General features: G+C 45.1%; 1 protein-coding gene across 1 annotated transcript in view; it reads left to right on the forward strand.

Moving 5' to 3' along the window:
* GRID1 (glutamate ionotropic receptor delta type subunit 1) overlaps positions 1-25932 on the forward strand; it is a 679937-nt gene that overhangs the window by 621125 nt on the left and 32880 nt on the right. The window contains exon 13 of the mRNA XM_040242178.1: positions 11581-11776. Coding sequence (XP_040098112.1) covers positions 11581-11776 — 196 coding nt within the window. The remainder of the gene's footprint in view (positions 1-11580; positions 11777-25932) is intronic.

Consider the following 25932-nt stretch of genomic DNA (forward strand, 5'->3'; position numbering starts at 1 on the left):
GTTAAATAAGCAGGGTGACAATATACAGCCTTGACGCACTCCTTTCCTGATTTGGAACCAGTCTGTTGTTCCATGTGCAGTTCTAACTGTTGCTTCCTGAACTGCATACAGGTTTCTCAAGAGGCAGGTCAAGTGGTCTGGTATTCTGATCTCTTTCAGAGTTTTCCACAGTTTGTTGTAATCCACACAGTCAAAGGCTTTGACATAGTCCATTATATTAGCTTATACGTATTTTGTGAGTAATTATTTCCTCAATAATAGGAAATAAGCACTATCCTTAGTGCTTCCTAATTACTTATCATTTCTGCTCCCTTACAGTAAATGGTTAGTAGTTCCCAGAAGCTTTGGCTCTCAAGACATCCATGGTTTGAAAATACGATCACCTTTTCACCTTTTAGTCCCTTTCTGTGTTAATTTCCGCTTTTTAAGTCTCAACCCCCACCTTTCCTCCTAATCCTGTGTCCTTATCTCCACCCTCAGTCTCTCTTCTGCCAAACTGGGATAGCTTCAACGTCCCAGTCATCCCTGTTCTAATGACTCTGAGCTTATTTCTAGCAATATATCCTGCATGATATTTTTGATCACCTGCTTACATGCTAATTCTCCTCACTTAGTTATGGGCTTCCTAACATTGCTATAGGATGGCATTCAAATGTTTGGGTTTGGGATTAAGCCAGTCCTGAGTGGGGAGATGGCTCTTCTCCTTGCTGCTTCTGTTACTTAATCTCCTTGAGCCTTGATTTCTTCATCTGTAAAATGGAGGGATAATAATAGCTTTATGAAATTGTGGTCAAGGTGAAATGAAGCAGTGCCAATGAAGTCTCAGTTCAGTGTCTGAAAGCTGGCGTTATTATAGCTTTCTTCTAGCATGTCAAGTGACTGCCTGCCGGGGAAGCTGACATAATCGGGGGGCTCAGTCAGACATTTGGAAAGAAGAAGAGCGAGGCGAGGAGGGTGAAAACAAAAGGCAACAGGGAGAGAGGAGACTCAGGCTGTTTCTCTGGAGCACAGGGGACGCAGGCTGTGCCGAGAGCTGGTGAAGGCACCTTCACACCCTCCTGGAGGGCTGCCGCGCTGATTTGCATTTCAGTCACATTTATGACAGCCTCATAATGGATTAAGAGCCCTAGCACTGATATATTAAAGCTTAATGGTGCATCCTACTTTTGTATTGATTTGTGGCAGCAAATATTTGTTGGTGTGGAGAGCTGGGAGCCAGCCATGTTCTTGGCATGGTGGAATTGCTGCCTGGTGGGGACCCCGCCGAGCGGGAGGGACGTGGGAGCTGGGGATGAAGACAGCAGCTGCTGGGGATGCAGACCCCGGAGGAGACTCTCAGCCAATGCTGATTTCCATGTGATCCACAACGAAACTTGATCTTGAAGCTTCAAGACCCTGAGAAAGAGGCCTCTGGGCAGCCTGGGCTGATCCCCAGGCTTCCTGGTGATTTGTTCCTAGTTTGGCTCTAACTCTGTAGCTCTGAGATGTGCCCCCCAGCCTAGGGCTTCAGCTCTTCTATTCAGTCCTCCCAGGCTATTGCTCTGCTCACTTCTCTGCAGGTGAATGACCCATGCTTATCCTGAAAAGATAACCCGAGACCTTTCCAGCAGAATATCCAACCTAGGTGATTGGAAAGTGAGAAGAAGGCTAATTCATTAATGTATTATTCATGCACATAATAGCCCGTGTTGATTGGAGCATCTACCATATGCCAGGCACTATTGTAGGGAGAGGCGGGGAAAACTACCACAATTTGGCTGGAACTTCCCTTGTTTTAGTACTGAAAGTCCTGTATCCCAGGAAACCTCTCTGTTCTGTACAAACCGGGATGATTGGCCATGCAGATGTAGGCAATGTTGATAGCGCAGTAAACTGGTCGGTTCCATTCTAGGGGGAGAACTGCCATGAAACAGCCTGGTGTATATTTCTTTGTTTTTAATCATATAATTTAAAGAGGGAGATATTTGGAGAAGGTGGCAACAGAGGATGAGGTGGTTGGATGGCATCATCGACCCAGTGAGTGTGAGTCTGAGCAAACTCCAGGAGACAGTGAAGGACAGGGAAGCCTGGTGTGCTGCAGTTCACGGGGTCACAAAGATTCAGACACAGTTGAGCGACTGAACGCAGTTGTACAGAGGGTTGTCAGCAGAGGTCTCATGAAGAAGGTGGCATCTAATGTTCCCATGGCACTGAGGGAACGAGCTGATTAGAGATGTGAAGGAAGAGTGTATCACGCAGCTGCAAGCCCCCAAGGCAAGAAGGCAGGGCAGCCCAGACCATGTGTGGCGAGCCCCCAAGGCAAGAAGGCAGGGCAGCCCAGACCATGTGTGACCTTTCAGGATATGTGAGGATTTGGGGTGTTTCTTGTAGATGCGGGAAGCGCATAAGAGGCATATACCCTTCTTTCAAAAACTCTTGTCTGCCCACCCCGGTCTGATTTAGCAGCCAGGGGAACCTGGGCTTGGGAGAATCCAAACAGAAGGTGTGCAAATAAGGGAAACTCCAGCCCACTTTGGTTCTGATGGGCCCTGGATGCCCAGGATGGCTCAGACCCCATGGGGTTAATCCTGGCATGTTGGTCTTACTCTGGGGATGGAAGATTCAAGTCCCAGAGCCCCTCGGAGCCTGCTCCCTAAAGCCTGCAGGGCCTGCGTTCAAGGGCAGGAGAGAGGCCCCTCTCTTCCAAGCGGATCTTGGCTGTGGGGGCAGTTGGCAGAGCGAGTGGACATGGAGGACACAGGATAGCACACAGCTAGATTTCCAAGTCTCAGAACTGACACTTGGCAGCAGGAGGATCTGTTAAATTATTCAGATCACACATGTTTATTATGTTTTTGCATCATAAAAAAAATGCAAACTTTACAGAAACACATTTGTAAAAAACGGAAATCTCCCTACAGTCCAATGCCTATTCCTCCTATTTTTGTCCTGATGTTTACTTCCATTTTTCATGGTTACTTTTGACAAGAATGGAAATATACTGTATACAAAAGCATCAAGTGTTTTTTTTTTCTTAGTATGTTTTAGGCATCTTTGAATTTCAATTGTAATCAAAGAAATGGGATTAGAGAGAAGAGAATGTGGAGGAAGATTGCAGGAGGGAGTGAGCGCACGCACATCAGTCAGTGCCCGGTCCACCCACCCCCACCTCCCCTTCCCAGACCCTCTCCCGGCCTCCTGTGTCCTGCAGGGATGGCTCCTGTCCTGGTGGGTCACTGAGTGTCCTCATTGGTGTTAAACTGATAGGTTCCTGAGCTGGGGCACTGACCTGCAGCCACTTAGACCACAGCCTTTCACCAAGAAGCCCCATGCAATAGCCAGCATTGCCTGCTCCAGCCTCTCAGAGGGGCCCAGAGGATCCCTGGTCTCCAGAAAAGAGACGGTAATAAGCTCCGAGCCTGCCGGTCTCTGCTTCTCAGAAGACACAGCTTCTCTAGGTCTCAGCCCTGCCCTCGGCAGTCTCTCCTCACACCTCCTCCCAGACCGGCCCAAGAAAAGGTAACAAAGGAACACGTGCCCTCGATGTCAGCTCCGATGGCTAAAACAGCCCCCGCCTGCTGCATATAATCACTTCCTCCATCGTTTTCTGTGATCCTTACTCTGCTTTATGACTCTTTATAGCACTTTCATCACTGGAAACATGACAGTGGGGGTCGGCTGATTACACCCCCATGGGCCACATCTGGCTGGCAGCCTATTTTCCTGCAGCCTGCAGGCCGATTGTTTTTCTTTTTTTGAAACATGTTTTATAGTGTTCCAAAACACCCCCCGCCCCACACAATCAAGGCATATGCAGCAGAGTGGTGCGTGGCCCTTATTGCCTGCGTACATGCACGGAGTCCCTTCCCAGAAAGCTTGCGGCCCCAGCATTTCATAACGGTTGGTGTTTGTGTTTGCTGTTCATGTACGTGCTTCTCTCTCTCCCTGCCTCCTTCACGCAGACTCCATGAGAGGGGGAACTTTGTGCTGCTCGTAGCTTTAGACCTACAACGGTGCTTGATAGAAGCATATGCTCAGGAAATAGATTATTTTTTTTCCCATTGTATGAATAAAAGACTAAAGACCTTGAGATGCCTTTCAGAGCCCAAGGTCGAGAAGCATCTTGGAGTGTCTCCGCCTTACCTGAAGTCCTGTTCACCTTGAAGTACCCAGGTTTGGGGTGGAGAGAATGGGAAATGTGGCAGAGCCTCGGTGGGCATCTCTGCATAGGAGAAGGATCAGAGACTCCCAAAGCATGGGGGTGCTCTGGGGAAGAAACTCAGGAAGGGCAGGGAAAAGGGCAGCACTACAGGGAAAAGGTCCTGGAGGCTGGCTATGGAAGCCTGACCATGCACTCCCAACTGATTTGTGCAGCATCCTCTTCTGTAGAGTCAGAAATGAGAGCGAAAAAGCAGGGCTGCTGAAATGATGGTAGAGGCTTCTGTGGGCTGTAGTTACAACAGCTTCAGATTACAAGAATGAGCCTTCTCACCCTCCAGTGACTTTGGGGGCACTCCATTGCTTCCTTCTCTGTCTGTCTCTTTTTTTCTTTCTGAATTGCAGCATACAGGATCTTAGTTCCCTACCAGGGATGGAACCTGTGCCCGCTGCAGTCTGGACTGCCAGGGAAGTCCCCTTCCTCTTCTCCTTAAGGAGGAGATTTAGCAGGCCTGTGACAGTGGCAGCCTCATAGTTGCTGAAATCTGCTCTACACATACTGTATATTGATTCTCCTCTTGTTGCGAGTGTATTTATCTCCATTGCCAATGTAAATATTTCTGTAACATGCAAAGTTGTATTTATACATTCTGTATTATTGATTTTTCTCATGCTGCAAACACATTTATCTCTTTGTTAATGAAAATGTATCTGGGAAATAGTAAGACTGATTTATGAGAAAGGTGAGGGGCGGGAGGGGGGTGCTGCTGGGCTGGGTAGACTGTCCTTGGCCACAGCTGAAGGAGACGATATGGGGCTTTCAGGCAGTGCCTGTTCAATTGGAGGAAACTGCTCTCAGAGGCAAGGGATGCTGATAGAGTCCTTTTGTAAGACAGCCTCATGTGCTCATAGGAGTCAGCTCTGCTTGCAGCTAGAGAAGACCCCCAACCTAGCTGTTCAGGACAGAGGAGCAGCTCTGTCGGTCCCACCCGCCAGTTTCAATCAAGTTTTGTTGTTGTTTAGTTGCTAAGTTGTCTTGATTCTTTGCCACCCCATGGGCTGTGTAGCCTGCCAGGCTCCTCTGCCCATGGGATTTCCCAGGTAAGAATACTGGAGCAGGTTGCCATTTCCTTCTCTGGGGGATCTTCAGTAGGGTAAAAGATACTGGCTCAATGGAAAGACTGGAAGAGAGGCTAAGCTCTGCCAAGGGAAGACTATAACCCTCATCATGAATAAAAAGGTGAAGTAAGGAGACAGACAGCCAAGCACAGAGCTGAGGCTCAGCTGCTTACATGTACATGCCTCCACGGGACACTTAGTCAGTGCATGCCCAGGCAGACTTACTCTTCTAGAAATGCTTTCTTTCGCTCTGGCCAATGAGCTAGGTGCTGCCTCCCTTTGCTTCCAAGACCCCTCATGCAGCAGCTTTCTCCTAGTACTTCTCACATTGTTTGGTAACTATTGGTTTACTTTGCTCAGCACTCATCACCCATCACTATGAACCCCTTGAAGATGCCCACATTCTTGCCTGGCCTTTGTGCTTTACCAAGTACCCACTACCTAAGTAGTTAACTGTGGATGGGGCGTGTGGTTGAACGACTTCAGCCAGTTGCATCATTCATGATTTGGGTGTAGAGAGACACCACCTGTGAAAGGAAGAGCTCCTTCGTCTCTCTGCGGTGGGGATGCTTGGACACTTTCTAGCAGCTGTGGCTGAAGAGACTAATTTGGGAAACATGCTAGATCGAGTGTGCTGCTCCTGGAGCCTTCTCCGGGTTAAGCCTTCCTTGCTCGTTTGGATGGGAGTCCTATTGGATGTGAACATCTGTCTTTTGCTGACTGTTGACTTGGACCCTGGCTAGCTGGGGTCTTTGTTCTTTCCTTCCGTGTCCCTTCCAAAGCTGTGCCCTTGGACAAGAGGGTGAGTGCCCCTGGATGATGACAGTTTGGTTCCATGATGAGTTGGGCCCTCTTGCAAGCCTCCAAAGAGCCTTGCTGCTGCTGCTGCTAAGTCGCTTCAGTCATGTCCAACTCTGTGTGACCCCATAGATGGCAGCCCACCAGGCTCCCCCGTCCCTGGGATTCTCCAGGCAAGAACACTGGAGTGGGTTGCCATTTCCTTCTCCAATACATGAAAGTGAAAAGTGAAAGTGAAGTCGCTCAGTCGCTTCCGACTCTTAGCAACCCCATGGACTGCAGCCTACCAGGCTCCTCCGTCCATGCGATTTTCCAGGCAAGAGTACTGGAGTGGGGTGCCATTGCCATCTCCGCCAAAGAGCCTTAGATAGGTTTATTCACTCTGAAATATGATGGTAGTACCTCCCGTGTGTTAGTGAGCTTGGAAATTTTCCTTGAAAGAGGGAATGTTCATTAAAGATGCGTAAAGATGGGCAATAGATCCCTGTACACAGACCCATGGCTGTGAGTGGTGAGGGATGGAAGCCATGGGTCTGGTTCAGCAAAGATGGCAGCGGTGTTTGGGGGATGACAACAGTGACCTCTACCGGGACAGAAATGGGCATGAAGCCATTAGCATTGGGGCTGCCTGCTTGTATTCCAGAACTGCTCCCTGAGCCTCTGACCAGGGGCACCGTCATGAATAAATACCAAGAGGAGAGAGGAAATCTCCATTTCAAATGTGGGGATGAAACAGTAGTGCTGAACTCCTTGGCAGTTACACATCCATTCTAGGCTCATGGAAACTGCAGTAATTTAGAACAGTTCCAGTATTTAGAATCAACTGTGTAATTCATCCTGATGTTTCCCATTCATCAAAGACTTGTGTTTGTTTGTATTACCATGAGAAAAATAAAAACTGCAGAAAGAAAAAGATCCCCCTTCCTTTCATTACAGGCAAATTACGGCAGAGTTACAACCCTTGGGGCCCTTCAAGCAAAGGAACATCTTGCTTCAATTAGATATAAATAATGAACAATAATTAGAAAGATTTCTTCATCGAATTTGTTATTTTATGTTTTCTTTCATCTGTAATGTATTGAAACGAATACAGAACTCTGTTTCTGGGCCATGTAGCAGGGCCTGAAGGAATTCCATGGAGGGTATCTCCAGAACAGGAGAAAGCTAGCTACATTGCTGGCTCCTCTGTGTGCCAGCTGTGCAGGCTGGCTGCAGCCCTGGGTCTAGTGCTGAGGATGCAAATACGGAGCTGCTTTGGCTCTGTCTACTGAGGACCCTTAATGGCTCAGCAGGTAAAGCATCTGCCTGCAATGCAGGAGACACAGGTTCAATCCCTGGGTCAGGAAGAACCTCTGGAGGAGGAAATGGCAACCCACTTCAGTATTCTTAAAATCCCACAGACAAAGGATCCTGGTGGGCTACAGTTCAAAGGGTTGCAAAGTGTCGGACATGACTGAGTGACGAAACACAGATACTGAGGACCCCGACCTATAATAATACCTGCTACCAGTGACTGGCCACTGAGTGTGTATCAGTCACTGCTCTAAGAACTGAACACACACCACCTCATTTCATCTTCACAGCAACCTCTGCTATGGGCTCTACTTCCATCCCTGGTGTTTGTGTGTGTGTGTGTGTTTTGTTTTGTTTTTTATTTAAGGATTTGGAAACTGAGGCTCAGAGAGGTCAGCTAACTAACAGAGGGCCCTCAGTGTTAGTGCTGATGGGATTGAGAGGCAAGGCAAGTAATTGGACTCAGAGCCTGTGCATCACGTACTCTGCTGTGTTTCCCTGTAGTCACGGTGAGCTCTTACTGCTATAGAAACTGCACAGGGTATAGAGATGGCCAGGGAGCTGAGGGATGCTGATGTCTTCCCATAGGGAAAGGCGGCTGCTGGAACTTTACGGGATTTGTAGAAGTGTATCAGGTGGATGAGCAAGATAAAGGGATTCCAGGCATAGGGAGCTCTGTGGTCTGGTGCCACAAATGGTGATACTGTGGAATTTCTCATTTTAACCTTAGCTCTGGGGTCATGTGGATACAGGTGCAATAGCCAAAGATGAGCTCACAAGATTGAGGGTTGTGTGGATCAGGTTGAAATGATTGGGTCTTTTCGTGGAATCAGTGACTCATTGAGTGGTGGGAATGATGATTCTGGTTGATGAAAAGGAGAGACAGATTTCCAGAAGAGAAATAAGCAAAGGGCAATCCAGTTGGAACCTGAAGAGAGAGACTGGCTCATCAGTGAGCTTTATGTTTTTTGCAATTTTATCCTGTCAGCACATTGAATCAGGTACTACTCATCTTGTGTCAAAAGAAAACTTTATGCCAAGTTGGTCCTCCCTGATCTGATTCCTGCTCCCTACTCCAAAGAAGGCGCAGCTCAGTCTTCTGCTCCTTGGAGCTGATGGACATTCCTGATGCACCTGCTCCCTGCATCATACACCTGGCCTGAGCTACTTGCTTCTCCTCCATGGACAACAGATGGAGGCTCTCAGAGGTGCTTTGGATTATCTTCACCACCATTTGAATAACCATCAACACTCTGGAGTCAAGAAGCTCATATACAAACCCAGATTCCTTTCTTTATTCAAAAACATTAGGGGGAGATGCTTCAGTTCAGTTCAGTTCAGTTGCTTAGTCATGTCTTACTCTTTGCAACCCCATGGACTGCAGCACACCAGGCTTCCCTGTCCATCACCAACTCTCACAGTTTACTCAAACTCATGTCCATTGAGTCAGAGATGCTATCTAACCACCTCATCCTCTGTTGTCCCCTTCTCCTCCTGCCTTCAATCTTTCCTAGCATCAGGGTTTTTTCAAATGAGTCAGTTCCAGGTAGCCAGAGTATTGGAGTTTCAGCTTTAGCATCAGTCCTTCCAATGAATATTCAGGACTGATTTCCTTTAGGATGGACTGATTGGATATCCCTGGCGTCCAAGGGACTCTCAAGAGTCTCCAACACCAAAGTTCAAAAACATCAATTCTTCTGCGCTCAGCTTTCTTTATAGTCCAACTCTCACATCCATGCGTGACTATTGGAAAAACCATAGCTTTGACTAGATGGACCTTTGTTGGCAAAGTAATGTCTCTGCTTTTTAATATGCTGTCTAGGTTGGTCATAACTTTTCTTCCAAGGCGTAAGTGTCTTTTAATTTCCTGGCTGCAGTCACCATCTGCAGTGATTTTGGAGCCCAGAAAATTAAGTCTGTCACTGTTTTCCCATCTATTTGCCATGAAGTCATGGGAGGAGATGCCATGATCTTAGTTTTCTGAATGTTGAGTTTTAAGCCAACTTTTTCACTCTCCTCTTTCACTTTCATCAAGAGGTTCTTTAGTTCCTCCTCACTTTCTGCCATAAGGGTGGTGTCATCTGCATATTTGAAGTTATTAATATTTCTCCCAGCAATCTTGATTCCAGCTTGTGCTTCATCCAGCCCAGCATTTCTCACAATGTACTCTGCATAGAAGTTAAATAAGCAGGGTGACAATATACAGCCTTGACATACTCCTTTCCCCAAATTGAACCAGTCTGTTGTTCCACGTCCAGTTCTAACTGTTGCTTCTTGATCTGCATACAGACTTCTCAGGAGGCAGGTCAGGTGGTCTGGTATTCCCATCTCTTTCAGAATTTTCCACAGCTTATTGTGATCCACACAGTCAAAGGCTTTGGCATAGTCAATAAAGCAGACGTAGGTGTTTTTCTGGAACTCTCTTGCTTTCTCAATGATCCAACAGATGTTGACAATTTGATCTCTGGTTCCTCTGCCTTTTCTGAATCCAGCTTGAACATCTGGAAGTTCACAGCTGACATATTGTTGAAGCCTGGCTTGGAGAATTTTGAGCATTACTTTGGTAGCGTGTGATATGAGTGCAATTGTGCGGTAGTTTGAGCATTCTTTGACATTGCCTTTCTTTGGGATTGGAATGAAAACTGACCTTTTCCAGTCCTGTGGCCACTGCTGAGTTTTCCAAATTTTCTGGCATATTGAGTGCAGCACTTTCACAGCATCATCTTTTAGGATCTAACATAGCTCAACTGGAATTCCATCACTTCCACTAGCTTTGTTCATAGTGATGCTTCCTAAGGCCCACTTGACTTCACATTCCAGGATGTCTGGCCCTAGGTGAGTGATCACACCATTATGGTTATCTGGGTCATGAAGATCTTTTTTGTATAGTTCTTCTGTGTATTCTTGCCACCTCTTCTTAACATCTTCTGCTTCTGTTAGGTCCATATCATTTGTGTTCTTCATTGTGCCCATCTTTGCATGAAAAGTTCCCTTTGTATATCTAATTTTCTTGAGGAGATTGCTAGTCTTTCCCTTTCTATTGTTTTTCTCTATTTCTTTGCGTTGATCACTGAGGAAGGCTTTCTTATCTCTCTTTGCTATTCTTTGGAACTCTGCATTCAGATGGGTACATCTTTCCTTTCCTCCTTTGCCTTTTGCTTCTCTTCTTTTCATATCTCTTATGAAAGCTCACGGTAAGGCCTCCTCAGACAACCGTTTTGCCTTTTTGCCTTTCTTTTTCTTGGGGATGGTCTTGATCAGTCCCTCATGTACAGTGTCACAGACCTCTGTCCATAGTTCTTCAGGCCCTCCCTCTATCAGGTCTAATCCCTTGAATCTGTTTGTCACTTCCACTATATAATCATAAGGGATATGATTTAGGTCATACCTGAATGGTTTCCCTGGTGGCTCAGATGCCTGACGTGCAGGAGACCTGTGTTCAATCCCCGAGTCAGGAAGGTCCCCTGGAGAAGGAAATGGCAATCTACTCCAGCATTCTTGCCTGGAAAATCCCATGGTTGGAGGGGCCTGATAGGTTACAATCCATGGGGTCACAGATAGTCGGACATGACTAAGAGACTTCACTTTCACTTTCTTTGAATAGTCTATTGGTTTTCCCTACTGTCTTCAATTTAAGTCTGAATTTGGCAATAAGGGCAGATGCTTGGAAGGCAACAGTTGGGTGGAATTCCAGAACAGCGGCAAGCTTTGGAGGAGACATGCCTCTTCATGGGCGCAGTCTCTGAGTGTGTGTCCACCGCATGCCAGCTCTGAGCGTCAGAGAGCAGGCACTGTTGCTCGTCTTGCCAGGGTGTTTCTCTTTCCTTTTGTAGGCATTTGAGTTGGAGCCCTCAGTGTTCAGCCTCCTGTGTCGCCATCATTCTTCTGTTATGATGGTCTGTCTATGTGTTTCTACAGTTAAACTCTAGGCTCCTCGAGGGCAGGATTCATGGCTTATTCATCCTTTTGTCTCTCAGGCTCAGTGGCTCAGCACAGCACCTGGTTTTAGCCATTTAATGGCCTTACTGAATTAATCTACAGTGAAGAAAAGTAACTTGGATAGAATGAGATCCTGGCAAGTCATGTTCCAGGCCTTGGGCCTCATGCTGCTGGGGTTTGGGAGTGAAGGATGTGGACAGTGGGCCACAGCTGGCTCCCACCTCAGGCGGGCCTTGTGTGGGTCCCCACGGGGTGTCCCATGTACCCATGTTTCACAACCATGTTGTATTTTAGGACATTCCAGGACCTGTCCAAGCAAGTGGAGATGTCTTACGGCACTGTCCGGGATTCTGCTGTGTACGAGTACTTCCGAGCCAAGGGCACCAACCCTCTGGAGCAAGACAGCACGTTTGCTGAGCTCTGGCGGACCATCAGCAAGAATGGAGGGGCTGACAACTGTGTATCCAGTCCTTCGGAAGGCATCAGGAAGGTAGGTGGGAGCTGGCCACCGAGGCATGTGTGTGCTGTGACGGGGCCATAAGGCCTGTCATCCGTGTGGTAGGAGACACCCTTCTAGAGGCATCTCCTTTGAGTATCCCTGTCACCTGCAGGGTGACCCATCTTCAGCAGCCTCAATAGGCATTTTTCATAGGCATTTTTCATAGGCATGTGGGTAAAGAGGCTCACATTCTTCAGGTAGATGCCCATTTTGGGCAGGAGATGTAAAGGGGCTGGCAGAAGGGAAACTTAAGGCCCTTCTAAGTTTCCAAAGGATCAGGGAAGGGCAGGGAGGTTAAGCCCCAAGACCTGGATCTCCCTCTTCCTGAGCTCATAGGATGGTGGTACAGAGGGCTCTGCCCACCCCAAGTAAGAACACTCGATAAAAGCAGACACAGAGGACCAGGGGAGAGGGAGAGGAGGTGGGGACAGGGTTCAGGGAAGGGTGGGCTTCATGTGGGACCATGCTGTGAGCAGAGGTGTGCTTGGGAGGCGGTGGTCAGGACAGTAAGCCCAGCACGGAGGCTGACTGGGGGCAGGGTGGGACTGCGGGAGCACTGCATGAGAAGAGCCCCCGCCAAAGAGGATGGGCGGGAGAGATGAGCCCGCTCTGCAGAGACAGTTAGATGTCGCTAGTTTATTTCAGTGAGTTTCCACAGGGCCAAGTTAATCGTGATTGTCCTGTTATGCAGGTGAGAATCAGACGTGGGTCACTCCTCGTTAGGTTCTCATGCCTGGGGTTCCAGACTGAGGGGTTTGGTGTTTATCCGCCCCGTGCTGCAGAGCATGTGAAGGTCACGGTGGGATGAAGGCAGGTGTCATAAGAATGTCTCGGGTGGTGGCACCTTCTTCTCAGTGACCCTCACGCACAGAGGCTACTTACTCTTGGTCATTAGTGTACAATACAAGAAAGATGCGCCCAGTGCCCAGCACTGCTGTCTCTCCGGGTGGACCTCTGTTTGGCCCGTCTTGCTCAGCACCGCTTCCCTTCTGTTCTCTATTCAAGCTGCCCCACCACTTCTGCAGAATCTTCACACATTCACATGCATTCACACACACACTCGCACATGCATGCATGCACTCATCCAGCCTGCCTCAGTGTGTCTTACATTTCCCTACCCATCGATGCTACCTCTGCAGAACATTCCTACAGGCTCTCTCTCACACATAGTCACTCATGCACATGCTCCCACTACACACACACACACACACACACACACACACACTAATGCTCACACATATTCACACACACACACACACACACACACGCATGTGCACACCTGTGTTCTACATCCCTGGTCATTTGGCAATCCCTTGGATTTACTGTGGACTTCCCAGGTGGCACAGTTGTAAAGAATCTGCCTGCAAATGCAGGAGATACAAAAGGCACAGGTCTGATTCCTGGGTCTGGAAGATCCCCTGGATGAGGAAATGGCTACCCGCTCCAGTATTCTTGCCTGGGAAATATTGTTGACAGAGGAACCTGGTGGGCTATAGTCCACGGAGTCACAAAGAGTTTGACATGGCTGAGCACGCACACACCCGCCCTGGCCTCGCTGCAGAGGGCAGTGGGTATAAGGAGGAGTCTTCAGAAAGTTTCAAGGCCACTAGAGTCTACCCATCTTGCTCTTCATGATGAGAAAAGCCCTCAGGAGTTTGCCAGCCCCTGTCAAGAATGGGTCCAGGGAGAGAGGCAGAGCCTGAGACCTGTTTCAGAAGCAGCGGGGCCTGGCTCCTGGCATGGTGTCTTGAGGCAGGGCTCTGCGTGGTCGAGGAGTCCCTGAGGCCTGTATGCCCACAGGGCAGTCAGCTCAGGGTGGCTTCTCCCCGGTCGTTTAGCAGAGTTAAGCAGCAGAGAGTGTCTGGGCTCTGGAGCCTGGCACATTTGCGTGTGAATCCCAGTTCCACAGCTCACCGGTGATGTTTACATTGAGCACCCCAGTCTTCTTGTCAAACCTCTATGTGTTAAGAGAAGCCTGGTCAATTTCGCATTTGGGGGGTCTCTTTAGACACTTGAAACATTTAAAAGGACATGTTGTGGTAGATTTGGAATGTTTATATTTAACCAAGGGATATCATAACAAAAATAATAGAATGCAGCATAGATGTGCTGGTCCTATGCTCACGAGGTTTATTAAAACTTCTTATGTCCTCGTGCACAAAGAAATACGGTGCTCTCACTCGAGCTGCTGGGTCTTCTTTCATGCCTGACACTGGATCTTTGTGGCTGTAGGTGACCTCATTTGCGGATAATGAAGACAAAGTTGATTTAAGGCCTTTTGTAAATGTAAGACTTGAGCCAAATGGCTTTTGAGTTTCCCTTCTCTGCTTTCTTTGTCTCTCATGGAGAGCCAATACCCCGATCCAAACTGGATGCTCATGAAGATTCATTGCAACAAGGCTACAAAAAGAACTTGTAAAAGAAAAGAAACAGCTTTTGACTTTATCAAACTTCTGTTCATTACAAGACACTTTATAAAGAAAATATAAAGGCAAGTCACACACCGGGAGTGAATATTTACAATGCGTGCAACCAATATAGGATTAATATCCTATATGGATATCACATGAAAAACTTTTACAAATGAATAAGGAAAGTTCAAACAATTTAATAGAAAAATGAGCAAAAGACTTGTACAGGACTTTCACAGAAGAGGTATCACATATGGTCAGTAATCATGTGAAGAGATGTTCAAAGTCATTAGTGTTTCCAGAAAATGAAAATCAAGACCATAAAGGTATATCACTTTGTATCAATTAGACTTGCCCCAAAGGAGAGGTGGTGGAGAGGACTGAGTAACAGGTGGTTAATTGCTGGTGGGAGGGTACTCAGTACTGCTACTTTGAAAACCAACTGTTATTCTCTTAGAAAATGGAGTTTTTCATGCCCACTGACCCAGCAATTCCACTCCTATGAGTCCATCCCAAACAAACCTCTGTAGCACCTCAGACAAAAGAAAGGCCGTGGTAGCGTTGCTTACAGGGCCAGGATTCTGGAAGCAGTCCGAAGGAGCATTAACAAGTTTCATTGAAACATGTATAATATCATGTAAGAATCGAATTGCCAGTCTATGTCCGATGCAGGATATGGCACGCTTGGGGCTGGTACGCGGGGATGACCCAGAGAGATGTTGTGGGGAGGGTTGTGGGAGGGGAGTTCATGTTTGGGAACGCATGTACACCCGTGGTGGATTCATGTCAATGTATGCCAAAACCAATACAGAATTGTAAAGTAAAAATAAATAAATAAATAAGTAAATTTTTAAAAAAATCTAAAAAAAACCCCAAAAAATAAAAAATAAATAAAAATAAATAAGACCTGCAGGGAAATGACTAAACCACAGCTGCATGCAATAGTGTGGGTGAATCTTAATAAATACTGTAGAAGAAGAGTGAAAGTGACAGCTGCTCAGCTGTGTCTGACGCTGTGTGACCCCATGGACTGCAGGTGCCCCTGTCCGTGGAATTATCTGGGCCAGAATACTGGAGCAGGCAGCCGTTCCTTTCTCCAGGGGATCTTCCCAACCGAGGGATCGAACCTAGGTCTCTCGCATTGCAGGTGGATTCTTTACCAGCTGAGCTACTAGGGAAGCCCAAAAGAAGAATATTAAAGGCAGTTTCACATGGGTCAACTGATAGAAAATAACAATCAACATAGCAACCTCTTCAGTTCAGTTCAGTCGCTCAGTCATGTCTGACTCTTTGAGACCCCATGAACTGCAGCACGCCAGGCTTCCCTGTCCATCACGAACTCTCGGAGTCCACCCAAACTCACGTCCATTGAGTCGGTGATGCCATCCAACCATCTCATCCTCTGTCATCTCCTTCTCCTGCCCTCAATCTTTCCCAGCATCAGGGTCTTTTCCAACGAGTCAGCTTTTCGCATCAGGTAGCCAAAGTATTGGAGTTTCAGCTTCAACATCAGTCCTTCCAATGAACAACCAGAACTGATCTCCTTTAGGATAGACTGGTTGGATCTCCTTGCAGTCCAAAGGACTCTCAAGAGTCTTCTCCAAAACCACAGTTCAAAAGCATCAATTCTTCGGTGCTCAGCTTTCTTTATTGCCCAACTCTCACATCCATACATGACCACTGGAAAAACCATAGCCTTGACTAGATGGACCTTTGTTGGCAAAGTAATATCTCTCTTTTTAATATGCTGTCTAGGTCGGTCATAACTTTCCTTCCAAGCAGTAAGCGTCTTTTAATTTCATGGCTGCAATCATCATCTTCAGTGATTTTGGAGCCCCAAAAAATAAAGTCTGACACTGTTTCCACTGTTTCCCCATCTATTTCCCATGAAGTGATAGGACTGGATGCCATGATCTTAATTTTCTGAATGTTGAGCTTTAAGCCAACTTTTTCACTCTCCTCTTTCACTTTCATCAAGAGGCTCTTTAGTTCTTCTTCACTTTCTGCCATAAGGGTGGTGTCATCTGCATATCTGAGGTTATTGATATTTCTCCCAGCAATCTTGATTCCAGCTTGTGCTTTCTCCAGCCCAGCGTTTCTCATGATGTACTCTGCATATAAGTTAAATAAGCAGGGTGACAATATACAGCCTTGACGCACTCCTTTCCTGATTTGGAACCAGTCTATTGTTCCATGTGCAGTTCTAACTGTTGCTTCCTGACCTGCATACACATTTCTCAAGAGGCAGGTCAGGTGGTCTGGTATTCCCATCTCTCTCAGAATTTTCCACAGTTTATTGTGATCCGCACAGTCAAAGGCTTTGGCGTAGTCAATAAAGCAGAAGTAGATGTTTTTCTGGAACTCTCTTGCCTTTTCCATGATCCAGCAGATGTTGGCAGTTTGATCTCTGGTTCCTCTGCCTTTTCTAAAACCAGCTTGAACATCTGGAATTCCACAGTTCACATATTGCTGAAGCCTGACTTGGAGAATTTTGAGCATTACTTTACTAGCATGTGAAATGAGTGCAATTATGTGGTAGTTTGAGCATTCTTTGGCATAATGTATAAAACACAGGCATACATATATCCAAAGTAAGGGTAAAATATAAGACTCAGGGTAGTGGTTACTACACATGGGAAAGTCAGAGCAAGACGAAAGAGAGAAGTATATTATTGGATGGAAGTCTGGGTCAGTGTTAGCTGTACAGTCACAGGTTTTTTGTTTTTGTCTTTTATTTCTCATTATGAACCAAAGTTTGTGATTATTCTTATTCTTTGCACCTACCTATTTTTTTAGATAAATAATTCCAGGCTAGCCAGGCAGAGTTTGGCCCCTAGACCATGCCAGCTCCCTTCTCTCCTAGCAGGCACTCAGGTACATGCCTCCTCTCACTCCTGGCATACATCAGGAAGGCAGACACCACCAGTGAAGCCCTCTGGAGCACAATAAATCTGGAAATGGGTCCTCAGAGAAGTATCTTCCCATCATCCTATTTACATCATCCTCTGGTGATATTTAGGGTCTTACTCATGAATAAAAAAAAATGTTAAAGAATAAGTGGTGGAAAATGCAAATAAGAGATTCTTTATAAATGCCTAAAACTTCATGGTACAGAATCTAATCTTTTTCCAGTACAGAGTTGCTTTTATGATACCTTCCTTTTATTAACCCCAAGCCAGCCTTGGAGGTCTCAAATCTCCCTCTTGCATTTGGATCTTTAAGGAAAAAAAAAAACAGGCAAACAAACTCTCTGTCAGCCCTAGGCAAATGTTAAGGGTTTTATAGCTGGTGTCATATAATTGAGTGTATAGTACTGTCAGAAATTAGAGTGCACTGCATTTTTTACCGCAAGGAGTGTTCAGATTCGTTCTCAAACCCTCCTTCTACAGGTGCTTGTTTGGGTGGCTACTGTGCCTACATGCTTATCTGAAACTTTTTCTGTCTCCTGCCCTTGTGGAACTGCCCTTACCCCTCAGACTATGGCTTCAAATGCCTTGTGAATCCCTGGCAAACTAGACTAGGTAGGATTATGCCCTGGGTAAGGGTCATATCTTGAATCTAGAAACTGTAAGGAAAAATCCAGCATCCTGGGAAATATGAGTATGGTCTTGGTATTCAGAGAGGCGGGACTTCTCCAAATCCCAGACAGAACTTGCTTGGGTGCAGTGCAGGCTGCCTGGCAAAGATGAGGACTGGATGCCCCCAAGGAATAACAGAGGACACTGTCTTCGCAAAAGGAGGATGCTCCCACTTCTAATTTCAAGTTACTCATTGGTGACCTGGGTCCATTTCCAGAGAGTGCTTGGTAGTGGAACAATGTCTAATTGCTGCTAAAGTCAAGGAGCTTGATATTGTGAGTAACCTCAGAGAGCTGCTATTATTTTTTTCCTTGGGAGTGCTGCAGCTTTTAATGACTTGAAACCAATTTAGGTGGGAAATTGCTTAGCAAGAGGTGATCACTTTTGCACAGTATCAGAACCAGAGAAAGGAATTATGTCATGGTTGCCCCCGCTACTGTGACCTATTCTTTCATGCCAGCCATCACTCAGATAAGGAGGAGGCAGCCCTTTCTGGGCCCTGGTGAAGAGAGCAGAAAGCAATTTGGAAGGGGAGAGAAGTTCTGTTTATTTATTGAAAGCCTACCGTGTGCAGTTTTCAGAGCAAACCTGCCTGGTGCCCGTTAATTCTCAGTAAATACTGGATGGTCCCTGAATGAGTCATCTGTTTGTTGTTGGACTGACCAGAAACACATAAATCGGCAGTGTAGTTGGTGCTATCAGTGAGCAGGTTACCCTCTGTGAATTCCTTGATGGGCGGGACGAGGGAAATAGCTTTAGAGTTGCTTTCAGGCCCGCCTGTTAGGAAAGAGCTTCTGTTGATCCTTGGTGAGCAAAGAGAGACTGCTTTCATTTCCCTCAGCCACCTGCACAAACTATGATCCGTGGGCTGAATCTGGCCTATCACTTGCTTTTACAAATAAAGTTTTATTGGAACACACACTCGGTTGTTTACACAGTGGCTGTGGCTGCTTTTCTGCTACTTAAGTACAGCTGAGTGGTTGTGGCCATATGGTCTCCAAAGCCTAAAATAGTTATTACCTGGCCTTTTGTAGAAAACGTTTTGAGGCTTCCTAGCCCAGAGCAGTGGGTGCTCCAGGGATATTTCCTGAAGGTTAGTGTCATTTGATAGCTCATAGACATATGCAGTAGCTCATCATCTAAGCTCTGTATCATCTGAGAATGCATGAGCACGTCGAGCAGGTAGTCCTCCTCTGCCTTTACACCATCTAACAGCACGTAGGCGCCTAGTTTCATACCGTCTAGTAGCATACAGGCTGTGTCCTTTCTTGTCCTTTTCAGGCCTAACTCTGGTGGCACACAGACTTCACCCTCACTACTCTGGACCCAGCCTCACTCCTGGCCTGGCCTAATTCCCCCTGAAATCTGTTGAGCAGTCTCTGTGTACCAGGCACTCTGATCTACATATATTATTCTTCTCACCCTAAACAGAACTACTTGACTGTCATCATCTCCATCATGGAGAAATGGGACTGGCCCTCAGGGAGATTAAGTGGCTTGTTCAAGGTCGCAGCAATGTGAGGGAGCCAGAGTGCAGTCATATCTCGCCCCAGCCTTGCCTCTCGCCACAGGGTTACATCGCCGTTCCCGTAACCAACGTGTCCGCACCCTCCTTGCATACCGTTGGCTTGCGCTTCTATTTCCCTTCCTCTTTTACACCAAAGCAGCAAGATATATGGCTGGCTCCCATGTGTAAAAGCCTTACCTCTCTTTCCATGTGACATAGCAGAAGTTATTTAGGTCTGCAGTTGTATCTTTTGATTTCCCAATTGTTAAAAAGATCAATTAGAGAAACTCTGGGATGCAGAATGGAGCCGGCAAGTGGTTTGAATGTATATGATAATAACTATGTCACATGAAATCAGACTTTAAATGTTGTTGGTGGGACTTTATTTTTCTTGAGCTTGATCAACTCTCTCAAGTAACATCCAGCCATAACACAGTTTCTGTGCAGTGCCAGGGCTGACCCAGGCTGCCAATTTATTAAGACTTTTCATAAATCAGACCTAATATTTAATAACATTGTCAAATAGAATATAGTTTAATAGTTTAAATGTCAATCTTCACAGCTCACTGGGCTCTTTGAATAAATAGACAAGTAGCCAGTTTCAGAGCCTGTGGCTGGAGACAGTATTTTTCTGAGGGAAGTCACTGTGGAGTCAAGCAATCGTAACAGAAGGTGGTTTTTTTCCACTCAGTAAATATCGCTGAGGTCATAAAGTGTGAATGCAAATACAGGAAGAAAACGGGCTCACAAATCTTATTTATTTCCACACTGATCTAATGCTTGCCCTGGCGCCAGATTGCATGTGGGTATCACCCATCAACTCCTCCCTTTATTTCTTTCCTGGGGCTCTCTGCTTTGTGACGGGGGATGCTCTCATTGTGTACACTCCTCACTGAGTGTCAGGGACCATACCTTATGGCAGAAAAGGTGGTCCTTAGAAGTACTACAGTCTTCCATGGGAGGATCAGGAATTTTGATGCCCCACATTTGGAAGGAGAGACGTGAGGAAGCATCTTGGTTCCATGGCATATTGGATGTCCTTATGGAGGAGCAGGAAGAGGCTTATCTGGGACGACACTTTGTGTTTGGGAGATGCTGGGTTCCATGGTGAGGAAGACTTTGTCAAGTCAATGACGGGGACCCTTGATGCAGGTTTGACCTCACTCCCTGCCGCCCCCCTGCACCTGCAACAAAAAGGGCTGATACAAACTAGGCAGCCCTGTACAGTGGAAACCAGCAACTCTGTTAGCAGCAGTAGGCCTTGTAGGCAGGCCCCAAGACACATGTTTTGTCCTTTTCCTGCTTCCAAGTCAATGCAGATTGGGGATTCCAGATGCCTCATTCTTCTCAGACACTCACATTGGATAATCATCCATCTCTATTCTTTTGCACTTGTTCAAAAGGCACTATATCCTTTTTGCAAGTTCAATGATCTCTTTGTCCATTTATTCGCTAATTCATCTATTCAAGACATGTAATTTGAATAGTTTCCACCTAAGAGCTTGGAGATGTGAATTTAAGTTCCACTGTCCACCAGTGGACAGTGGCTTTGGTCAAGAGAATCCACCTCTCTGGGCTACCTGTGAGACCAAGACAAGCCTGCCCAGATTAGTTGTGTTTACCAGTGCAAGAGTGGTTCCACTTCTGGTACAGTGTCCAGTGTGGACTCCGGTGCTACAGCTGACATTGAGTAGATGTCCGCAAATTGCCTTAGCACTTACTATATATTAGAAAAAGAGCATGATAAAAATATGAAGACAAACAGCACTTAGTCTTTTTATGAGGTATAATTGACAAACAATAAAACTCACGTACATTAAGTGTTTATTTCATGGGTTTAGACTAATGTATACAATTGTGTAATCACCACTCCAAAACAAGATATAGTCATCCTTCAGTATCTGAGGGGAATGTGTTCCAGGACACTGCAGATACCAAAATTCATGGATATTCAAGACCCTTATATAAAATGGGTAGTATTTGCATATAACTGGAAGCATCCTCCTGTATGCTTTAAATAATCATCAGTCATTATAAGGTTACTTGCAATACCTAATACAATGTAAATGATATGTAAATAGTTGTAAATACAATGTAAATAAAATGCAAATCAGTGCCAACAAGCAACAAATTCAAGTTTTTCTTTTTGGGATTTTCTGTAATTTTTTTTTCATAATTTTCATCATACACAGTGGTTGACTTCACAGTGCAGAACCCACAGATACAGAGGGCCAACTGTGTAGAACATTTCCATCATCTTCAAAAGTTTTCTCATGTTACTTTCTAGAAACGTCTCCCCCTGACCTCAACAGCAACCAGTATGAATTTCTGGTGGGCTTCCCATGTGGCGCTAGTGGTAAAGAACCAGCCTGCCAATGCACGAGACACAAGAGACATGGGTTCCATTCCTGGGTTGGGAAGATGCCCTGGAGGAGGAAATGACTACCCGCTTCAGTATCCTGGCCTAGAAAATCCCATGGGCCAAGGAGCCTGGCAGGCTACAGTCCATGGGGTTGCAAAGAGTTGGACACGGCCGTGCGACTGAGGACATGAGGCACTTGATGAATTTCTGGTGCGCGAGTGCTTGTTCAGTCGCTCAGTCATGTCTGCCTCTTTGTGACCCCATGGACTGTAGCCAACCAGGCTCTTCTGTCCATGGGATTTTCCAGGCAAGAGTACTGGAGTGGATCGCCATTTCCTCCAGGGAATCTTCTGACCCAGGGGTCAAAGCTGTGTCTCCTGCATGGTGGGAGGATTCGTTACCACTGAGCCACCTGGGAAGCCACAGATTATATTTACATGTTCTTACACCATTTATTTAAAATACTTATATTTAATTAACAAATGACTAGATGCTTTGATTGAAAATCAGTTGGGCATATGTGTTGGTCTGTTTCTAGATTCTAGATTCTCTTTTCTGTTGCACTGATCTATTCTTATGCTAATAAAAAGTCTTAATCGCTATAGCTTTATGATAGTTCTTTAAATCAGACTGTGCTTTCAACTAAGAATATTTGGAGAGTTCTAGAACTTTTGCACTTCCATTTAAATTTTATAATCATCTTGTCAATTTCCTTGAGAAAACTTGAGATTTTTGATAGCTATTACATTGAATCTATAGATATTTGGAAGGAGACTTATAACCTTACACTGTTGAGTTTTTAAATATGTAAACATAGTTTTTCCTTTTAAAACATCAACTTTTGATATTATTGACTTTTCTCAGTTGTTTTATCTTATTGATTCAGATTTTTGGTAATTTTTTTTCTTGTGTCTGTGCTTGTTACCGAAAGGTATGCATGGGGGTGTCTGGCTGCTCATCACTCAAAAGCCAGTAAACAGGCCAGGCTGGTGGAAAGGAAAGTTTGCTTTATCTCTGATGCTGGCAACTGGCAGGGGGGAGGGTGGCAGACATCTGTCCAAAGGCCGACTCCCCCACTCCTGGGAAGCAGGGGGTGAGAGCTTTTATGGACAGAGAGGGGAGCGGGCTACATGCAGGAACAGCACAATCATCTCTAACAGTCATCTTCAAATTGGTCATCAGTGCTCTGACTGGCATCGTCTTGGCTGTTTTAGACACAGTTCATCATCAGCTCTGGGGTCCGTCTGTTCCCATTTCTTTGTGGTCGGTTCTCAGAACTGTGGCAGCTCGTGTCCTGGGTTCAGTCTGGCCATCGTGTAGTTAACTTCTCCGCCTGGTGTTCTGGTATCTATACGCAGCCCACGGGATGTGCTCAGAATATTGCCTAGAGCCCTTGAGAAAGAACTGAAGGTCTTACTATTCTTTATGACCACGGCATTATCATTTAGTTTCCTTTGACTGTTTTCCTTTGTTTCAGCATTTCTCACTTCTCTGATTAAACTTATTTTTTGACTAAAGTTTTCCACTGGCAAAAGGCAGGCAGAGGACAGGGTGGAGAGGCAAGGACCATATGGTCCTGCTCCATTTCATGCTCAGACGCTCAGTTGTGTCTGACTCTTAGGGACCATGGAGTGTAGCCTGCCAGGCTTCTTTGCCCATGGGATTCTCCAGGCAAGAATACTGGAGTGGGTTGCCATTTCCTCCTCCAGGGGATTTTCCTGACCTGGGGACTGAGCCCGCATCGCCTGCAAGTCCCCGGCATTGCCGGTGTATTCTTTCACTACTGAGCCACCAGGAAAGCCCAATACAAGTATTTAAAGCTATACATCTTCCTCTAAGCACTGTTTTAGCTCAACTTTTTCCATGAACTTTTATATGCTGTGTTTTCATTAGCATCGAGTTCAGAATATAAAGCATTGGACTTAGCTGTTGCTTTTTTTTTTTTTTTTCAAGGTATCCCTATTGAGTTCTGAAGGATAAAAAAAATGGCTGTGATTCAGTGTGAAAAGGATAGGAGAACAGAAATCGAATATTTATTCTGCTTAGTGAGGTTAGGAAAGCTTCCTAAGGTAGTCCTGCCATGTACCTACATATTACAATCCAGATTCCTCAATTCCTTTTCAGTTTTGAAAACACAAATGTGAGAATGTGAGAGAAAACTGACAAGCAGGAAATCAAATACATAGAAAAAATAAGGGAAACCAGAGAGGCAGAAAGGAGAGTGGAATCCCATGAGAACAAAACCCATTTTTATTTCTACTAAATGTGTAGTTTCCTTGTAGGAGAATGACGGCAGTGGAAGTTTCCTTGTTTAACAGTTGCTATCTGCAGAACCCCTTCTCTGGGTCTCCAGCGGAGTTCTGAGTGTCTTGATCTTGTAATACAGTTGAGCCTTCCTCACATGATTTAAATCTGTGAAGTGAAAGTGTTAGTTGCTCAGTCATGACTGACTCTTTGCAACCCCCTGGACTGTGGCCCACCAGGTTCCTCTATCCATGGAATTTTCCAGGCAAGAATACTGGAGTGGGTAGCCATTCTCTTCTCCAGGGGATCTTCTCAACCCAGGGATCGAACCCAGATCTCCCGCACTGCAGGAGGATTCTTTACCAGCTGAGCCACAAGGGAAGCCCCTTTAAATCTGTGGTCCGACCCAGTTCCAAGGGCACTTAGATGAAATATCCCCCAATCCATGCCAACATTTAAAGTAAGAGGCTTTGAAAGGAGATATTAGATTATACATTTATAATTTGAAAATATATATCATTTAAATATCACCATTTTTAAAAGGTTAGAATATTTCTAAAAATAAACAGAAAAGAACCAATCAAATGTATATTGTTCAACCACCTAAACAAGGCTCTAGGAACTCTTGTATTTCTGGAAAGTCTTTTCAAATCTCTGTAAATATTTTGGATAATTATGTTAGAGAAAATATATTTTATCCTACACTTTCTAATACTGTTGTAAAACTTTAAAAACCATTTTAGTGGCTACTTAATATTTCATCAAATATATGTAAAATTAAACATTTCCTTCTTGAGTATTACAATTACAATTAAAAAGTATTACAATTTTTCACAAATTACAAATAACACTATAATGAGCACCTTATTGCCTAATGGTTGTTCAGTTACTTTATTTATTTCCTGAAGTCAAATTCGCAAAAGTAGAAACATGGTGTCAAAAAGGGATATAAACATTTAAAGCTCTCAACAAAATATTACTGAGTATTGCCAGAAGCACAGCTTTGAATAAATTACATTCTATCTTGGGGATCAAAAGAATACAAGCTTCAGTGTTTTTTTTTTTTCCCATTAAATCCTTGTGGATTTATCTTTAGTAGGAAAAGTCTTTTTATAAATTGGTATTTTTCTACTTTTAAAATCCTTTATTGTGATTTATAAAAATTTCTTTCTCTTTCTCTTCATATAGGTATATATGTATTTTGACCTTATTTTGCTTTATTGCTCTGGGGACTGAATGGAAAAGAAATCACTTTTTCTTCAACTCACTTTTTCCTTGGCCTACATTAAGCAAAATTCATGAATTTTGGTGCATTTGAGGAAACTGAATAGATGGTTAGATACCTACCTTTGTTTATTAATCAGAATTGATGTACATAAAAACATGAGTACACAATTGTTTGCTCTTTAAACATTTGAGTTTTTCATTCACTCATTTATTCATTCATTACTCTTGCCTGGAAAATCCCATGGATGGAGGAGCCTCGTGGGCTGCAGTCCATGGGGTTGCTAAGAGTTGGACACGACTGAGTGTCTTCACTTTCACTTTTCACTTTCATGCATTGGAGAAGGAAATGGCAACCCACTCCAGTGTTCTTGCCTGGAGAATCCCAGGGACGGGGGAGCCTAGTGGGCTGCCATCTATGGGGTCGCACAGAGTCGGACACGACTGAAGCAACTCAGCAGCAGCAACTCATTTAGTAATGCTGAGCTCAGTTAATATGTAAGAGTGTGGTTGATGCTTTCCTCTTTAAACTGAGTTAGCTTTAACAAAGGCTGGTTTAGTACGGTATGTTATTTCAAAAAATGTGTTTCCTTTCTTACTTTACCCAGAGTTTTCCTTCCTTCCTTTGGGGCCTTGCATCAGTGTTTGAACAATCAGAAGGTTAATTTAATAGTAATGACTACCATTAAAGAAGCCTGGGATGGATCAAGGGTGGGAATTTAAGTTTTTTCCAGGCATTAAATTAGCTGAACTGGACTTCTAGACAACTTGTTTATTAATTAGGAAACTAGGGTTTAAAGAGGGCAAGGGACCTTCTGAAA

This window comes from Oryx dammah, unplaced genomic scaffold (assembly GCF_014754425.2).
Source record: "Oryx dammah isolate SB20612 unplaced genomic scaffold, SCBI_Odam_1.1 HiC_scaffold_6, whole genome shotgun sequence".
NCBI classification, from domain to species: domain Eukaryota; kingdom Metazoa; phylum Chordata; class Mammalia; order Artiodactyla; family Bovidae; genus Oryx; species Oryx dammah.